The 18128-nt window shown below is 41.9% G+C and overlaps 1 protein-coding gene across 2 annotated transcripts in view; it reads right to left on the bottom strand.

Annotated features, from left to right (window-relative positions):
* The window catches only part of abcc4 (ATP-binding cassette, sub-family C (CFTR/MRP), member 4), a 516215-nt gene that overhangs the window by 405640 nt on the left and 92447 nt on the right, over window positions 1-18128 (bottom strand). For both annotated transcript variants that reach the window (XM_041199134.1, XM_041199135.1), the window contains exon 7: window positions 15829-15954. In XM_041199134.1, the coding sequence (XP_041055068.1) occupies window positions 15829-15954 (126 nt within the window). The remainder of the gene's footprint in view (window positions 1-15828; window positions 15955-18128) is intronic.

The raw sequence follows: 18128 nt of genomic DNA, 5'->3' as shown, positions 1-18128 counted from the left end.
AAGGGAGTGCCTCTGTTTTTGGAGAGTAGGCTACAATGACAGAAAGCAGCAATCTCGAGAGGTCAGCAGCTGTAAGGGCTCCCAGATTCACAAATACATCTGCAGATACCTTTCTGGCTAAATTAAGGATTAGAGGAGAAAGACTGTGGGAACGGAATTTAGGAAGGCCCATAAGTTCAGGTCATAGGGAGGGAGGTTCCTGAAGCAGTGAGTGCAATTTCTACCGCAGGTGCAGGAAGAGGGTTGACTAACCGCACAATAGTAATCAAGATAAATCAAGGCATCATGGTTGGAAGTCTGCTCATCGAGTGGCAAAAATGTTCTGAGCCAAAACTGAATGTTTAAAAGCCCTCCTGCCTGCACACTAAAGCAAGAAGTCAATTTGAGTTGGCAAACTGTTAACTCCAGTTATACCGAATTTATGCTGCATTCCTAAGTGCCCAAAACAATACTCCAACTGCGACCTAAACTCCATATATAAATTTAAAATTAACTCCTTACTTTCGTATTGCTGAACACTGAATTACTCCAACATGTTGTGCAGCACTACCTGGTTCTAAGTGGGAGATGCAGCTTTGCCTTGGAAAACATCAGAAAATCAATAGAGACATAGATTGGTGCATTTAGGCACCAAACCCACAGAAGGAAGACTCACTTTATAAAAGAAGGGCAACTTCTCATAAATTTGTGAACCTTTGGAATATTTTTAAGTGTTTGGTGAGGTTGTTAATTCAGTTAAGTTTTGCACCTCTGAACTGACAGTTGGTGCATTAGATATTATAACATTAAGGTATTAAGTGTACCGACTATTTTTTTCATTTATCTGATACAAGACAGCTGGATTAAAGGAAAACTCCACCTGTTTATGACCACAACTTGTCTCTATAACTCTTCATCCAATCCTGTGTGATCTGAATTCCCAGAATCCGCAATTTGAATGCGCATTTTGGCTGCCACTCTGAACCAAGCCTATTATTTCCAGCACCCTTTTATAAAATACTGCGGATGCTGGAAATCTAGAACAAAAACAAAAATACCTGGAAAAACTCAGCAGGTCTTACAGCATCTGCGGAGAGGGATACAGTTGACGTTTCAAGTTGATATGACCCTTCATCGGAACTAAGACGTAGAAAAACGAGATGAAATATAAACTGGTAGAGGGGGTGGGACAGGAGAGCTCGATAGAGGGCCAATGATAGGTGGAGTCCAAGAAGAGACTGCCAAAGATGTCATTGACTAAAAGACAAAGGGATGTTGATGGTGATGATACTATCTAAAAAATGTGCTAATGGGGACATTAAGGGAAGCAAGCTAGTGGCAGATGGCCTGGTGGGGTGGGGGGAAGGGATCGAAATGGGTTAAAAGGTGGAGATGAAACAATAGATTGAAATAAATTTAAAAATAGGAGGGAAAAGAAAAAAATATAGTTGTAAAAAAAAATTACAAGTTATTGGAAAAAGGCGGATCGGAAGGGGGTGGGGATGGAGGACAGAGTTCATTATCTGAAATTGTTGAACTCAATATTAAATGCAGAAGACTGTAAAATGCCTAGTCGGAAGATGAGGTGCTGTTCCTCCAGTTTGTGTTGCGCTTCACTGGAACAATGCAGCAAGCCAAGGACGGACATGTGGTCATGAAAGCAGGATGGTGTGTTGAAATGGCAAGCGACAGGGAGGTCTGGGTCATGCTTGCGGACTGACCAAGGTGTTCCACAAAGCAATCACCCAGTCTGCGTTTGGTCTCTCCAATGTAGAGGAAACCGCATTGGGAGCAGCAAGTGCAGCAGACTAAATTGAGGGAAGTGCAAGTGAAGCGCTGCCTCACTTGAAAGGAGTGTTTGGACCTTGGGCGGTGAGGAGGGGGGAAGTAAAGGGGCAGATGTTGCACCTTCTGCGATTGCATGGGAAGGTGCCGTGGGAGGGGGTTGAGGTTTAGGGGGTGATGGAGGAGTGGACGAGGGTGTCCCAGTGGTAACAATCCCTGCAGAAAGCCGCTGGGGATGTGGTGGTGGGGGGGGGCGGGGGGTTGAAGGGAAGATGTGTTTAGTAGTGGCATCATGCTGGAGTTGTCAGAAATGGTAGAGGATGATCCTTTGAACGCGGAGGCTGGTGGGGTGATAAGTGAGGACAAGGTTCTGGGAGGGAGAGGAGGGTGTGACGGTGGATGCGTGGGAGATGGGCTGGACACAGTTGAGGGCCCTGTCAACCACCATGGGTGAAAAACCTCTGTTAAAGAAGAAGGAAGACATGTCAGAGGAACTGTTTTGGAAAGTGGCGTCATCAGAACAGATGCAACGGAGACAAAGGAACTGAGAGAATGGGATGGAGTCCTTACAGAAAGCAGGGTGTGAGGAGCTGCAGTCGAGGTAGCATGTGGGAGTCAGTAGGCTTGTAATGAATATTGGTGGACAGTCTATCACCAGAAATTGAGACTGAGAGGTCATGGAGGGGAAGGGAAGTGTCAGTGATGGACCACTTGAAAACAATGGAGGGGTGAAAATTGGAAGCAAAATTAATAAATTTTTCCAGATCCAGACGAGAACATGAAGTGGCACCGAAGCAGTCATCGATGTACTGGAGAAAGAGTTGTGGGAGGGGGCCTGAGTAGGACTGGAACAAGGAAGGTTCCACGTACCCCATAAAGAGGCAGGCATAACTGGGGCCCATGCGGGTCCCCATAGCCACACCTTTTATTTGGAGGAAGTGAGACAAGTTTAAGGAGAAATTGTTCTGTGAGAGAACAATTCCAGCACTGGTTAGAGTCATACCTAATACAAAGAAAGATGGTTGGAGGTCAACCATCTCAGTCCCTGGACATCACTGCAGGAATTCCTCAGGTCCTAGATCCAACCATCTTCAACTGCTTTCTCCAGTGTCTCTATCTCCCCTCCTGCCCTCTCTGAACTTATCTTGGCCATGAGACCAAGCTCCTGCTTTCTCAACACTGTTTCCACAAAATTTCTGGCAAGTCAACCTCCCTTCTTTATCGCAATGCTAGCTCATAAATGTTGAACGGTTCCCTTTCCTCTGGTGCTGTCCCCCTTGCCTTTGAAAACTGCTGTGATCAACTAGCATGCCCCTTGTGCTTCGAACAACCCAAACTTGACCACTCAGTCCTTGCAAACTACCATCACATCTCCAATATCCATCCCTTTCCTCTCTGAAGTCCTTGAACATGATGGCGTATCCCAAATTGTGTCCATCTTTCCAACAATTCCATGTTGAATAATCAAGTTTCTGCCCATGCCATATACTGAAACAGCCCAAATCAAAGTCATAAATTACACCTTACGTGACTTGCAAGTATATTAAACTACCCCTCATTATTCTTCTCAACCTGTTGCGCAGCATTCAACAACATCCTCCAAAACCTCCTACCACTTCCTGTGACTGGTTCCATTCTTACCTGTCCAGAGAACCTCCTTTCCAGTTCGTGTTGTGTGAGGCCCCATGGGGATGAGCGACCATAATATGATAGAATTCTTCATTATGATAGGGAGTGCTGTAGTTGATTCTGAGACTAGGGTCCTGAATCTTAATAAAGGAAACTACAATGGTATGAGGCGCAAGTTGGCTTTGATGGACTGGGAAACGTTACTTAAAGGGATGATGGTGGATAGGCAATGGCAAACATTCAAAGAGTACATGGGTGAACTGCAACAATTATTTATTCCTGTCTGGCGCAAAAGTAAAATAGGAAAGGTGGACAAACCATGGCTCACAAGGGTAATTAGAGATAGTTTTAGATCCAAGGAAGAGGCATAAAAATTGGCCAGAAAAAACAACAGACCTGAGGAATGGGAGCAGTTTAGAATTCAGCAAAGGAGGACCAAGGGATTGATTAAGAAAGGGAAAATAGTGTACGAGGGTAAGCTTGCAGGGAACATAAAAACTGACTGTAAAAGTTTCTACAGGTATATGAAGAGAAAAAGATTGGTGAAGACAAATGTAGATCCCTTACAGTCAGAAACAGGGGAATTTATAATAGGGAACAAAGAAGTGGCTGACCAACTAATTACACATTTTGGCTCTGCCTTCACAAAGGAGGACACAAATAACATACCAGACAGGTCAGGTGACATAAGTATGTGTAGGCAAACATTTTGGGTCCAGTGACCACAATGTCATTAGTTTTAAGCTAATTATGGATAAGGATAGGTCTGGTCCTTGAGTTGAGATTCTAAATTGGAGAAAGGCCAATTTTGTGGAAATGAGAAAGGATCTAGGAAGAAATGATTGGGATAAGTTGTTTTCTGGCAAGGATGTGTTCAGTAAGTGGAAGGCATTCAAAGGCGAAATTTTGAGAGTGCAGAGTTTGCATGTTCCTGTCAGGATTAAAGGCAAAGTTAACAGGTATAGGGAACCTTGGTTTTCAAGGGATATTAGCAATCTGGTTAAGAAGAAGAGAGAGATGTATAGCAGGTATAAGCAACAAGGAGCAAATGAGGTACTTGTAGAGTATAGAAAATGTAAGAAAATTCTAAAAAAAGGAAATCAGGAAGGTAAAAAAAAAAGACATGAGGTTGCTTTGGCAGATAATGTGAAGATAAAACCGAAGGGTTTCTACAAGTATATTAAGAATAAAAGGATAGTAAGGGACACAATCGGTCCCCTTGAAGATCAGAGTGGTCGTATATGTGTGGAGCGAGATGGGGCAGATCTTAAACAGGTTTTTTGCATCAGTATTTACTCAGGAAACTGGCATAGTGCATAAGGAAGGAAGGGAAACAAGCAATAGTGTCATAGAACATATAGAGATTAAAGAGGATGAGATGCTTGCTGCCTTACAGCGAATAAAGGTAGATAAATCCCCCGGGCTTGACATGATATTCCCTCGGACCTTGAGGGAGACTGGTGTAGAAATTGCAGGGGCCCTGGCAGAAATATTTAAAATGAGGTGCCGGAGGATTAGAGGGTAGCTCATGTTGTTCCACTGTTTAAAAAAGGCTCCAAAAGTAAACCAGGTAATTAAAGGCCAGTGAGCCTGACATCAATAGTAGGTAAATTATTGGAAGGTGTTCTGAAAAATCGAATATATAATTATTTGGACAGCCAAGGGCTGATTAAGGATAGTCAGCATGGCTTTGTGAGTGGTAGGTCGTGTTTAACGAACCTTGTAGAGTTTTTCGAGGAGTTTACCAAGAAAGCAGATGAAGGAAAGACTGCGGATGTTGTCTACATGGACTTTAGTAAAGCCTTTGACAAGGTCCCACATGGGAGGTTAGTTCAGAAGGTTCAGACAGTATTCAGAAGGTATCCATGGAAAGGTTGTAAACTGGGTTTGAAATTGGCTGTGTGGGAGAAGACAGAGAGTGGTAGTGGATGTTTGCTTCTCAGACTGGAGGTCTGTGACTAATGGTGTGCCTCAGGGATCTGTGCTAGGACCATTGTTGTTTGTTGTCTATTTCAATGATTTGGTTGATAATGTGGTGAATTGGATCAGCAAGTTTGCTGATAACACTAAGATGGAGGCGTTGTGGACAGCGAGGAAAGCTTTCAAAGCTTGGAGAGAGATCTGGACCAATTGCAAAAATGGGCCAGAAAATGGCAGATGGAATTTAATGCGGAAAAGTGTGAGGTGTTAGATTTTGGAAGGTCAAACCAAGGTAGGACATACACAGTAAATGGTAGGGCACTGAGGGGAGCGGAGGAACAAAGGGATCTGGGAGTTCAGATACATAATCCCCTGAAAGTGGTGTCACAGGTAAACAAGGTTGTAAAGAAAGCTTTTGGCATACTGGCCTTCATAAATCAAAGTATTGAGTATAGGAGTTGGGATGTTATGGTGAGGTTGTATAGGACATTGGTGAGGCCAACTTTGGAGTATTGTGTGCAGTTCTGGTCACCTAACTACAGGAAGGATATCAGTAAGATTGAGAGAGTGCAGAGAAGATTTACTAGGATGTTGCCGGGTCTTAAGGAGTTGAGTTACAGGGAAAGATTAAACAGGTTAGGACTTTATTCCTTGGAGCGTAGAAGAATGAGGGGAGATTTGATAGAAGTTTACAAAATTATGAGGGGTATAGACAGAGTAAATGCGAGTAGGCTCTTTCCACTTAGATTAGGAGAGATAAACACAAGAGGACATGGCTTTAGGGTGAAAGGGGAAAGGTTTAGGGGGAACATTAGGGGGAACTTCTTCACTCAGAGAGTGGTGAGAGTGTGGAACGAGCTACCATCTGACGTGGTAAATGCGGGCTCACTCTTAAGTTTTAAGAATAAATTGGATAGATACATGGATGGGAGAGGTCTGGAGGGTTATGGACTAGGTGCAGGTCAATGGGACTAGCGGAATAATATTTCGACACAGACTAGAAGGGCCGAATGGCCTGTTTTCTGCGCTGTAGTGTTCTATGGTTCTAAGTGTTCAGGAACACAGGATTTAGTAAGAGGGAGGAACTGAAAGAAATCAGTATCAGTAGGGAAATGGTGTTGGAGAAATTGATGGGATTGAAGGCTGATAAATCCCCGGGGCCTGATAATCTACATCCCAGAGTACTTAAGAAAGTGGCCCTAGAAATAGTGGATACATTGGTGGTCGTCTTCCGAGGTTCTATGGACTCTGGAACAGTTCCTACAGATTGGAGGGTAGCTAATGTAACCCCACTATTTAAAAAGGGAGATAGAGAGAAAGCAGGGAATTGTAGACCAGTCAGCCTGACATTGGTAGTGGGGAAATTTCTAGAGTCCATTTTAAAAGATTTAATAGCTGAACACTTGGAAAACAGTGGCAGAATCAGACAGATTCTGTCTGGATTTACAAAAGGGAAATCATGCTTGACAAATCTACTGGAATTTTTGGGGATGTAACAAGTAGAGTTGATGAGTTGGTGTGGTTTATTTGGACTTTCAGAAGGCTTTCGACAAAGTCCCACATAAGAGATTAGCATGTAAAATTAAAGCGCATGGGATTGGGGATAGTGTATTGAGGTGAATAGAAAACTGATTGGCAGACTGGAAACAAAGAATAGAAATAAACAGGTCTTTTTCCAAATAGCAGGCAGTGACTAGTGAGGTAGCGCAGAAATCGGTGCTGGTACCCCAGCTATTCACAATCTATATTAATGATTTAGATGAGGGAACTAAATGTAATATCTCCAAATTTGCAGATGACACAAAGCTGGGTGGGAGGGTGAGCTGTGAGTTGGATGCAGAGATGCTTCAGTGTGATTTGGACAAGCTGAGTGAGTGGGCAAATGCATGGCAGATGCAGTATAATGTGGATAAATGTGAGGTTATCCACTTTGGTAGCAAAAACAGAAAGGCAGATTATCTGAAATTGAGAGAGGGGAATATGCAACAAAGCCTGGGTGTCCTGGTAGACTAGTCGCTGAAGGTAAGCATGCAGGTGCAGCAGGCAGTAAAGAAGGCAAATGGTATGTTGGCCTTCATAGCCAGAGGATTCGAGTACAGGAAAAGTAATGTCTTGCTGCAATTCCCACTACCCTCTTGGGAAAAATATTTCCCCTCAATTTCCCGCTACACCTCACACATCCTACACTGAATTCATGACTCTGATTATGGACCCCTCAGTCAAGGGGATTATGGTCTTCCTAACCACTCTATCTAGACCCCTCTAATTTTATACACTTCAGTTAGGTCTCCTCTCAGCCTCCTATTCCAAAAAAAACTACCTCAGCCAATCCAGTATTTCCTCATAGCTAAAACTCTCCAATCTAGGCAAGATCCTCATAAATGTCTTCTGTATGCTCTCCAGTACAACTGCATCTTTCCTATGGTCCAGTGACCAGAACTGCAGGCAGTGTTCCAGCTGCAGCCTAACTAGTGTTTTACACAGTTCCAACATAACAGCTCTTATATTCTACGCAATGGCTAATAAAGGCAAATCTTGACCACCTTATCTACCCATCCAGCCATCTTCAGGGATCTGTGGACATGCACTCCAAGGTCCTACTGTTCATTTACACTTCTCAGTATTGTAAAAATCACAGAAATTTACTGCATGGAACGAGGTCATGCCAACCAACAAATAGCCAATCACTTTCCAGCTCTTGATCTGTAACTTTGTAGATTAATAGAATCATAGACATAATGGAATCATAGAATCCCACTATTTATCATGCATAGCCTTGTCTACTTTGCAAAATGCATTACCTCACACTTCTCATAATTGAACTCCATTTACCACATTCCGTCCGCTCTCAGCAATATTCAATTTAGAAGGAAGTTGCGGTGTGAAACTATGTTACAGAGTGAATCATTTGTGCAGCTTCAAGACTTTGTTTTAACATGAATCACATCATCACATCAGCAGTTTGATAAAATCCACTTTCTTTATAAATGGATTCCGTTTCCACGTAATTTCTGGAACTGCATACTGTGTCCTAACAACCACTGGTGCAATAAAAAAAATTCTCCCAAGCTCTTCCTTCATTTTTTTGAATATGGTTGTAAACATGCACCCTGTAATTACAAACCAAATGAAATAGTCTCTTTCTGGTTACCTTATCAAAGCCAACTTATTTAATCTCTTATGGCTTGGACGAGCCATTTGGACTACAGTGATTTTTTCAGTCCTGGCGCATTGCTTTGGTCCCCTCTAACTAAAGCCTCACATCCCTGGAATAAAAGCAAAATACTGCAGATGCCTGAAATCTGAAGTACAACAGACAATGCTGGTCTAGCTGCTAGAATGGGCCTTCAGTAGGTGGTAAGGGAACCAACAAGAGGGAAAAAACCTACTTTACCTTGCCCTCACCGAACTACATGCCGCAGATGCATTTGTCCATGACAGTATTGCTAGGAGTAACCACCTTGTGGAGTCCTTGTGGAGACAAAGTCTTCACATTGGGGATGCCCTCCAGAGTGTTGTATAGCATTACCACTATGCTAAAAGGGTTAGATTTTGAACTGATTTAGCAACTGAAAACCAGGCATCCACGTAGGCCATCAGCAGCAGCAGAATTGCATACAACCACAATCTGTAAACTCATGGTCCGGCATATCCCCCACTCTACTATGACCATCAAGCTGGGGATCTTTTTTTAAATTCATTCATAGGATATGGGCTTCACTGGCTGGGCCAGCATTTATTGCCCATCCCTAGTTGCCCTTGAGAAGGCAGTAGTGAGCTGCCTTCTTGAACTGCTGCAGACTATGTGGTGTAGGTACACACAGAGTGCTGTTAGGAAAGGAGTTCCAGGTTTTTAACCCAGCGACAGTGAAGGGATGGCAATATATTTCCAAGTCAGGATGGTAAGTGATTTGGAGGGGAACTTCCAGTTGGTGCTATTTCCATCTATCTGCTACCCTTATCTTTCTCAATGGTGCTGGTCATTGGTTTGGAAGGTGCTGTCTAAGGAGCCTTGGTGAATTCCTGCAGTGCATCTTGTAGATGGCACACACTGCTGCTATTGTGCGTCGGTGGTGGAGGGAGTGAATGTTTGTGGATGTGGTGCCAATCAAGCAGGCTGCTTTGTCCTTGACGGTGTCAAGCTTTTTGAATGTTCTGGGAGTTGCATTCATCCAGGCAAGTGGGGATTATTTCATCACACTCCTGACGTATGCCTTGTAGATGGTGGACAGGCTTTGGGGAGTCAAAAGGTGAGTGACTCGCCGCAAGATTCCTAGCCTCTGACCTGCTCTTGTAGCCACAGTATTTATATGGCTAGTCCAGTTCAGTTTCTGGTCAATGGTAACCCCCAGGATGTTGACAGTGGGGGATTCAGTGATGGTAATGAAGAATGCAATAGGACATGCCAGGAGCAGCACCAGGCATACCTAAAATTGAAGCATAAACCTGGTGAAGCTAAACACAGGACTACTAGCATGCCACAGTGGAAACAGCATGCGACCAACAGATTAGATCTAAGCTCTGCAGTCCTGCCACATCCAGTCATAAATAGTGGTGGACAATTGAACACCTAATTGGAAGAAATAGCCCCACAAATATCCCCATCCTCAATTATGGGGGAGCTTAGCAGATCAGTGCAGTAGACAAGGCTGAAGCATTTGCAGCCACCTTCAGCCAGAAATGCCGAGTGGATGATCCATCTCCGCCTCCACCTGCGAACCCCAGCATCACATATTCCAGTCTCCAGACAATTGGATTCACTCCATGTGATATCAAGAAACGGCAGAAGGCACTGGATACTGCAAAGGCTATGTGTCATGACAACATTCCGACAGTAGTACTAAAGACTTGCGCTCCAGAACTAGTCGTGCCACGGGTCAAGCTGTTCCAGTACAGCTACAATACTGGCATCTATGCGGCAAAGTGGAAAATTGCCCAAGTATGTCCTGTCCACAAAAAACAGGACAAATCCAGCGTGGCCAAATACCACCCCATCTATCCACTCACGAACATCAGCAAAGTGATGAAAAGCGTCATCAACAGTGACATCGAGCCACATTTACTTATCAAAAACTTGCCTCACTGACACTCAATTTGGGTTCCACCGAAGCCACTCAGCTCCTGACCTCATTACAGCCTTGGTTCAAACATGGACAAAAGAGCTGAACTCAAGAGGTGAGGCAAGAGTCACAGCCCTTGACATCAAGGTAGCATTTGTCCAAGTGTGACATCAAAAAGCCCTAGCAAAACTGGAATCAATGGGAGGCAGGGAGAAAACTCTCAATTGGCTGGAATCATACTTGGCACAAAGGAAAATGGTTGTGGTTGTTGGAGGTCAATCATCTCAGTCATGGATTTTGCTGTAGGAATTCCTCAGGGTAGTGTCCTCGGCCCAACTGTCTTCAGCTGCTTCATCAATTACCTTCCCTCCATCATAAGTCAGAAGTGGTGTTGTTCACAGATAATTGTACTATGTTCATTACTATTCGCAACTCCTCAGATACTGAAGCAGTTCATGTTCATATGCAGCAAGGCCTGACAATATTCAGGCATGGACTGATAAGTAGTAAGTAACATTTGCGCCACACAAGTGCCAGGCAAGGACCATCTCCAACAAGACAGAATCTAACCATCACCTCTTGACTTTCAATGACATTACCATTGCTGAATCCCTCACTATTAACGTCCTGGCCAGATTCTTAACTGGACCAGCCATATAAATACATTGACTACAAGAGCAGATCAGAGGCTGGGAACTCTATGGCGAGTAACTCACCTCCTGTCTCCTCAAAGCCTGTTGATTATCTATGAGGCACAAGTCAGGAACATGATGAAATATTCTCGATTTGCCTAGATGAATGCAGCTCCAACAACACTCCAGAAGCTCGACACCATCCGGGACAATGTGGCCAGCTTGATTGGCATCCCACCCACCACAATAAACATTCACTCCCTCCACCAAGGACATACAGTGGCAGTAGTTTGCACCATTTGCAAGGTGCACTGCAGCAACTCATCAAGGCTCCTTCGACGGCATCTTCCAAACCTGTGACCTCTACCACCTAGAAGACAAGGGGAGAAGATGCATGGAAACACTGCCACCTGCAAGTTTCACTCCAAGTCAAACACCATCGTGGCTTGGAACTATATCCCTGTTCCTTCACTGCTGCTGGGTCAATCCTGGAATTCCTTTCATAACATCACTGTGGGTGTTCCTACAAAACTGGACTGCTGCTGTTCAAGAAGGCAACTGACCACCTTCTCAAGGGTAATTAGGGATGGGCAATAAATGCTGGCCTAGCCTGCAATGCCCACATCCCATAAACGAATATAAGAAAAAATCTGTGGAGAGAGAAACAGAGTTAACGTTTCGAGTTGAATGACTCTTCTTTGGAACTTCTTTCAAAGAGTCTATTGTCTTGAAACATTTCTCTCCACAGATGCTGCCTGACTTGCTAATTTATTTTCAGCACTTTGTTTTTATCCCACATATCTGGTATCATCTTGGTGAATCTCTTCCACTTGCTCTCCATGATCTTGGCATCCTTTTAACATTCCCAAAACTAGTCACAATATTCTAATGACAGCTTAACTTGATTGATAGATTTAAACAAATGTGACACTGCATTTTTTGTAAAATTTTCAGCTTTAAGAAATTGATCAGTATATATTAGGGGAAAAGGAATATAATATAGACTAGTTTTTTTTTAAAATAGATTACAAATGCATTCCACTGCGCTGCACAGCCATTCAACAGTTCAGAGCAAACAAAATGGTCCATCTGAAAAGGTAGCACAAGTGAAGTGTGCAGAAAAATGTATTTATTGTAACATCAAAATAAAATTGTGCTGTTAACTCCCATTTGCATAACAGAAACAAACATGTTTTCCTCTATATTTGAAATTCTAGCTTTGCAAGAACACAGAAATTGTCTGCAGGAAAGGTTCTGACACAAGACCTCGGTATTGGAAAATAACTCAATGAACAGAAATTATAATTCATATAATTGGGAGCAAGTATTGTGTGTTATTGATAAGCAAAACAGTGTGTCACAGAAAGGAATAGTTTTATGAATATCTAATTTCATAATTCATGTGTTTTAGAGAGATAGCTTTTAGTTTTAGCAACTGAAGTGTTAAATGTATAAAATGGAAGTGGAAACACAGGGTTGAGAAACTGATAAATAATCCTGAATAAGTGCAGTTCAAAAAGACCCAGGATAATTACAGTTTCAAAGGGTACTTAGAAGGAAGAAAACTTGAACAATGGATAACCCATCTTTGAGGTTTTGGTAGGGATAGGAGATGTACAGTTATTGCAATAAGGGATTTGGATTGACGTAGTTCCCCGATTAAAGAAGGTAAAAGCACCTTTGTAAACAAGGGAGTTCCTCGGTGAATAAATTAGTCATGTGGGTCCCAGAATCAAAGGGAGTTTTGAAGGTAAAATATAATTAATTTACATATCTGTTTGGAACACTCCATTGCAATGGAGATGAGCTGTGAGGTTAGGGAGGTTCCTTTGTTTTAATTTATCTATGTGTGTTTGCTCACTGAAACAAGCAGTTCAGCTTGGGATCCGACAGAGGTAGTTGCAGCTTTGGTATTGTGTAGTTTGCGGCTCACTGAGTCAAGGGAGCAAAAGAGATAAATGTTAGCTCGGCCTGCACCTTAAGCAGAGAAAATACTAACTTTATTCACCAGAGAAATCTACAAGAAACCTTATAGTGAAAGCAAGCAATTCAGTTTAGAATTAAGGCAGAGAGAGAAAGTCTGCCTGGATGGGTAAAAATGTTGTTGACCAGGATAATTGAGCTATTAGAAACAAGGGGCGCTTCTAATATTTTGTTTAAGTCACTGTGCAGGAATTGCAAGTGAAGGTCAGGCTTGAGCTAAGAGCCAGGCTTTACAATCAGCTGTGGAAATGTTTGGAATTGGTCCCAAGAAAGAGGATAATCTTCAAAAGCCCAATAAGTAGCTACAAAGTGACAAACATAGGTTGAGTGAGTGGACAAAGGTCTGGCAAATAGACTATAATGTGGGAAAATGTGAAATCGTTCATTTTGGCAAAAAGAATTTAAAAAAAAGCTTATTATTTAAATGGTGAAAGATTGCAGAGCTCTGAGATTCAGAGGAATTGGGGTACCCTAGTGCATGAATCACAAAAGGTTAGTATGCTAGTACAGTAGGTAATTAGGAATGCTAATAGAATGTTATAATTTATTGTGAGGGGAATTGATTATAAAAGTAGGGAGGTTATGCTTCAGTTGTACAGGGCATTGGTGAGATCACATCTGGAGTATTGTGTACAGCACTTGTCTCCTTATTTGAAGAAAGATGTAAATGCGCGAGAAGCAGTTCAGAGAAGGCTTACCAAACTAATAACAGAAATAGGTGGGTTGTCTTATGAGGAAAGGCTGGGCAGGCTGGGCTTGTATCTACTGGAATTTAGAAGATTAAAAGGTGACTTAATTGAAACCTTTAAGATCCTGAGGGGTCTTGACGGGGTGGATGTGGAGAGGTGTTTTCCTCTTGTGGGAGGATCTAGAACTAGGGATCACTGTTTAAAAATAAGGGGTCACTCATTTAAGACAGAGATGAAGGGAAATTTTTTCTGAGGTTTGAGAGTCATTGGAACTCTCCTCTGCAAAAGACAATGGAAGAAGAGTCTTTGAGCATTTTTAAGGCAGAGCTAGATAGATTCTTGATTAACAAGTGGGTGACAAGTTATCGGGGGTAGGCAGGAATGTGGGGTTGAGGTTACATTCAGATCGGCCATGATCTTATTGAATGGCGGAGCAGGCTCGAGGGGCCGCGTACCCTATTCCTGCTCCTATTTCATACGTTCCTATGAAAGGCTCTCTGTGGGCGAGGGAAACTTCGTTTGAAAGGGGAGGTTCAGTTGAGGGTTTTAGTCTCAAGTATATCTGATTGCATTTTATTGTGCTTTTCAATGTAAAGTGCAAGTAACTATTTAAGACAGTGTTTATTTAGTAATCTTTGCTTTACATGATTCTTGTATGGTAAAATTTGTTTGTTTTGAACCATGGGATCTTGTGGCTTCATTCAGTAAAAAACTGGGTGCTCAAGTTTCTCTTTAAACTTTAACAGTCTCTATGGAGACAATGACAATGGTTCCTCAACATCTGCCTTCCATCATATCACAGATCTTCCTTTTTATTATTTCCCCCCTTCCCCTCCATTTCCCTGTCTCTTTACTCACTTGACACTTGTTATATCTCTAACTTTTGCCAATTCTGACAGAAGGTTCTAAAACTGTAACATTACATTTCTCTCTCCACAAATGCTTCCAGACCTACAGAGCATTTCCAGTAATTTCTGTTTTATTTCAGATTTCCAGCATCTGTAGTATTTTGCTTTTGTTTCGTGATTATATTGGCATGGCGCTGTCGTGCTTTTAATTTGAGGGATACTAGTTCCCATTAAAAAGGGTAATAACTCAGATCTTTTCTCTCTCAAAAAAGACAGATTGCAGTTTCAATGGAGACTGGATTTAAAGTATGGATTGTGCTCTAGAAAAAAATGCAAATACTGACAAAAACAATGGTATCCCCCTTCCTTTGTATTGATATATAATGGAAATTTCCTTTTCCTTGTAAGGTAACCCTAGGTGCTGTCCTTCCTAAGGTTTCCAGTGAAAGGAGATATTCATTGAACATTGTGGGGAGAAAGGAGTGGGTGTGGGGGAAGATAAAGGGAAACTGGAAAAAACCCTTTTGAAAATAAAATACTATTTCCAGCAAGATGAGATATGCTGAGAAATTGAAAAGCATTGAGAGAGCTCCAGGAGGGCAGTACTCATCGGCTATACAGTCCAACATATTTTAAAACAGTTCAGATCTGAAGTCTGATAACTTCAGATTCAATATTCTCACATGATCCCTCGCCATTTTTGGAAACTTCAGGAACAAGCATAAGAATGAGCTAATGGCTGCTATTGTCCTGACTGTAGCCCAGCCTTTTAATAATTACAAAATCTAGTTTGTGGAACAGATGCTTCACACACATATTTATGTGCGTGTGTAAAATTCAGAAGCACACATTTTGTTTCCTAGACCGTTAATTTTTAAACAGTTAAGTTACCCTTCATAAATAACTTTTATATAGAATGACCCAGATTATCAGTTAATATTTACTGAATGATTAAATGGTAATACACTGTAGCTTCTCCAGACTGGAAATGTTTTGTTCGGAAACACCAGTTGTCCAGATTTTTTTGAGCAGACACAAGCAACTCATGGCATCATTTTAGTACAGTACTTTGGGAGCAGAAACATGTAAGGTACAGTATTTTGCTACTACTTTATAATGTTTTATCATGGTTTTCTGCACCAGGTAAAAATTTATAGCTACGTTGTTTTTCAGATCACGCACTTGTGGCTAGACATTCTAACTTCATTTTACAGCCCAGAAAATTCTGAAATCCAGAAACAACTTGGTCCCAAGCATTCCAGACTGGAAGGGTTAAAGTGTACATTGTTAAGAAAAAACTTACTTTCTAATTTGAGCAACCAAATTTGAAAAGGGCTTTTCCCATGCGTACATCTTGATGATTCGCATTCCTGATATAACCTCATTCATGGTACGAATTCTGTTATCTGTCAGCACTGCAGTTTTGCCCCTATGAAGAATTCAGGGAAAGAAAATGCATATTTAAGTCATTTTAGTAAATTAAATTTATTTTCAAAGTTATTTGCAATAGCCTATTAATCTTCAGGAATTATAGAAAAAAAAGCACAAATCATGAAACAGTTCTGATACATATATACAAACATACATCTTATCATTGAAGCACAGAAGGCAGCAAAGGAGGAAGCTGTTTGGTCCATCATGCTTGCACCAGCTCATTGAAATCACTACTGAATTAATCCCATTACCCTACCCTTTCCCCAAAGTCCTTAAAACATATTCCTTCAAGTATTTATTCAATTCCCTTCTGAAAGTTACCAATGAATCTACTGCCACTATCCTTTCATGCAATGCATTCCAGATGATAACAACCCACTTTGTAATTTTCTTTTCCTCATGCCACCTTTGGTTCTTTTACCAAAATCCTTAAATCTGCACCATCTGGTTGCAGACCCTTCAACAGTTTCTCCCTTATTTAGGGCCAGACTTAGCCAACCCAACGTGGGGAAAATCTGCATCAGTCGGTGGCAGGAGGGGCCAAAAATTGCCATCCAATTCCAGCTGGCCAACATTTTGACCGCCCATGAAAACGGACTTCGGGACTTCCAAGACAGTAAAGTGGAGTTGAGACCATAACTGGATCAGCCATGCTCTTATTGAATGGCAGAGCAGACTCAAAGAGCAAAATATCTTGTTCCTGCTCCTAAGTCCTATGTTGCCGCCTGCCTCAATTTTATATTTCATTGAGTTTGAAATTTTCAGTGAGTTAGGTGGGTTTCCGAAGCCTGTGTGAATCATGTCAGGTCAGACGGTCCGTAAATCATGGGGAAATCTGTTCTAGAATCAGAATCTGCTGACAGGGTAAGTTTAAAAGTTGTTGCTAACTTCAGATGTCATAATTTGATATTTTATGATAATTTAAGCATGTTTTTAATGCAGTGATTAATAATAAGGCTTTGTTCTTAAAAGGCAAGTGGCCATTAAATTAATCAGCATTGTAAAAGGATGTCCAGAAGATGAATTGCTCTTCTGCATTCAACAATATTTGGTTACAAACAGACAAATTAGGGGGAGCAGGCCACTCAGCCCCTCTAACCTGCTCAGCCATTCAATAAGATCATGGCTGATCTGATTGTAACTTCAACACCACATTCCCACCCACCCACGATAACCTTTCACCACCCCCTTGCTTATCAAGAATCTATTTAGCTCTGTCTGAAAAATATTCAAAGACTCTGCTTCCACCACCTTTTGAGGAAGAGTTCCAAAGACTCACCGTCCCTGAGAGAAAAAAATTCTCCTCAACTCTGTCTTAAATGGACGAGTCCTTATGTTGAAAGTGCCCCCTAGTTCTAGATTCTCCCATAAGAGGAAACATCTTATCCACATCCCCCTGCCAAGACTCCTCAGGATCTTATATGTTTCAATAAAGTCACCTCTTACCCTTAAAGTTCAACAGGTACAAGCTTAGCCTATTCAACCTTTCCTCATAAGACAACCCGCCCATTCCAGGTACGAGTCTAGTAAACAAGAGCAAATATTGCTGGAAAAACTCAGCAGGTCTGACAGCATCTGTGGAGAAGAAAGCAGAGTTAACATTTCGAGTCCGTATGACTCTTCATCAGAACTAAAGAGAAATAGAAATGTGGTGAAATGTAAGCTATTTAAGGGGGGTGGGACAGGTGGATCTGGATAGAGGGCCAGTGATAGGTGGATGCAAAGGAGAGATTGCCAAAGATGGAGAAAAAAATGGATGGAAATAAATTTTAAAAATAATAATAGAAATAGGTGGGAAAATAAAAATATATTAAAAAAATATATAATAATTATTAGAAAAAAGGGGAGAGGATGGAGGAGACAGTTCATGATCTGAAGTTGTTGAACTCAATGTTGAGTCCGGAAGGCTGTAAAGTGCCTAATCGGAAGACGAGGTGCTGTTCCTCCAGTGTGCATTGAGCTTCATTGGAACATTGCAGCAGGCCAAGGATGGACATGAGGGCATGAGAGCAGGGTGGTGTGTCGAAATGGCAAGCAACGGAGGTCTAGGTCATGCTTGCGGACAGACCGAAGGTGTTCCACAAAGCAGTCACCCAGTCTGCATTTGCTCTCCATAACGTAGTCTAGTAAACCTTTTCTGAACTGGTCCAACACAATTACATTTTTCCT

The sequence above is a fragment of the Carcharodon carcharias genome, chromosome 11 (assembly GCF_017639515.1).
Source record: "Carcharodon carcharias isolate sCarCar2 chromosome 11, sCarCar2.pri, whole genome shotgun sequence".
Lineage (NCBI taxonomy): Eukaryota > Metazoa > Chordata > Chondrichthyes > Lamniformes > Lamnidae > Carcharodon > Carcharodon carcharias.
This window is presented reverse-complemented; position numbering and strand designations above follow the sequence as displayed.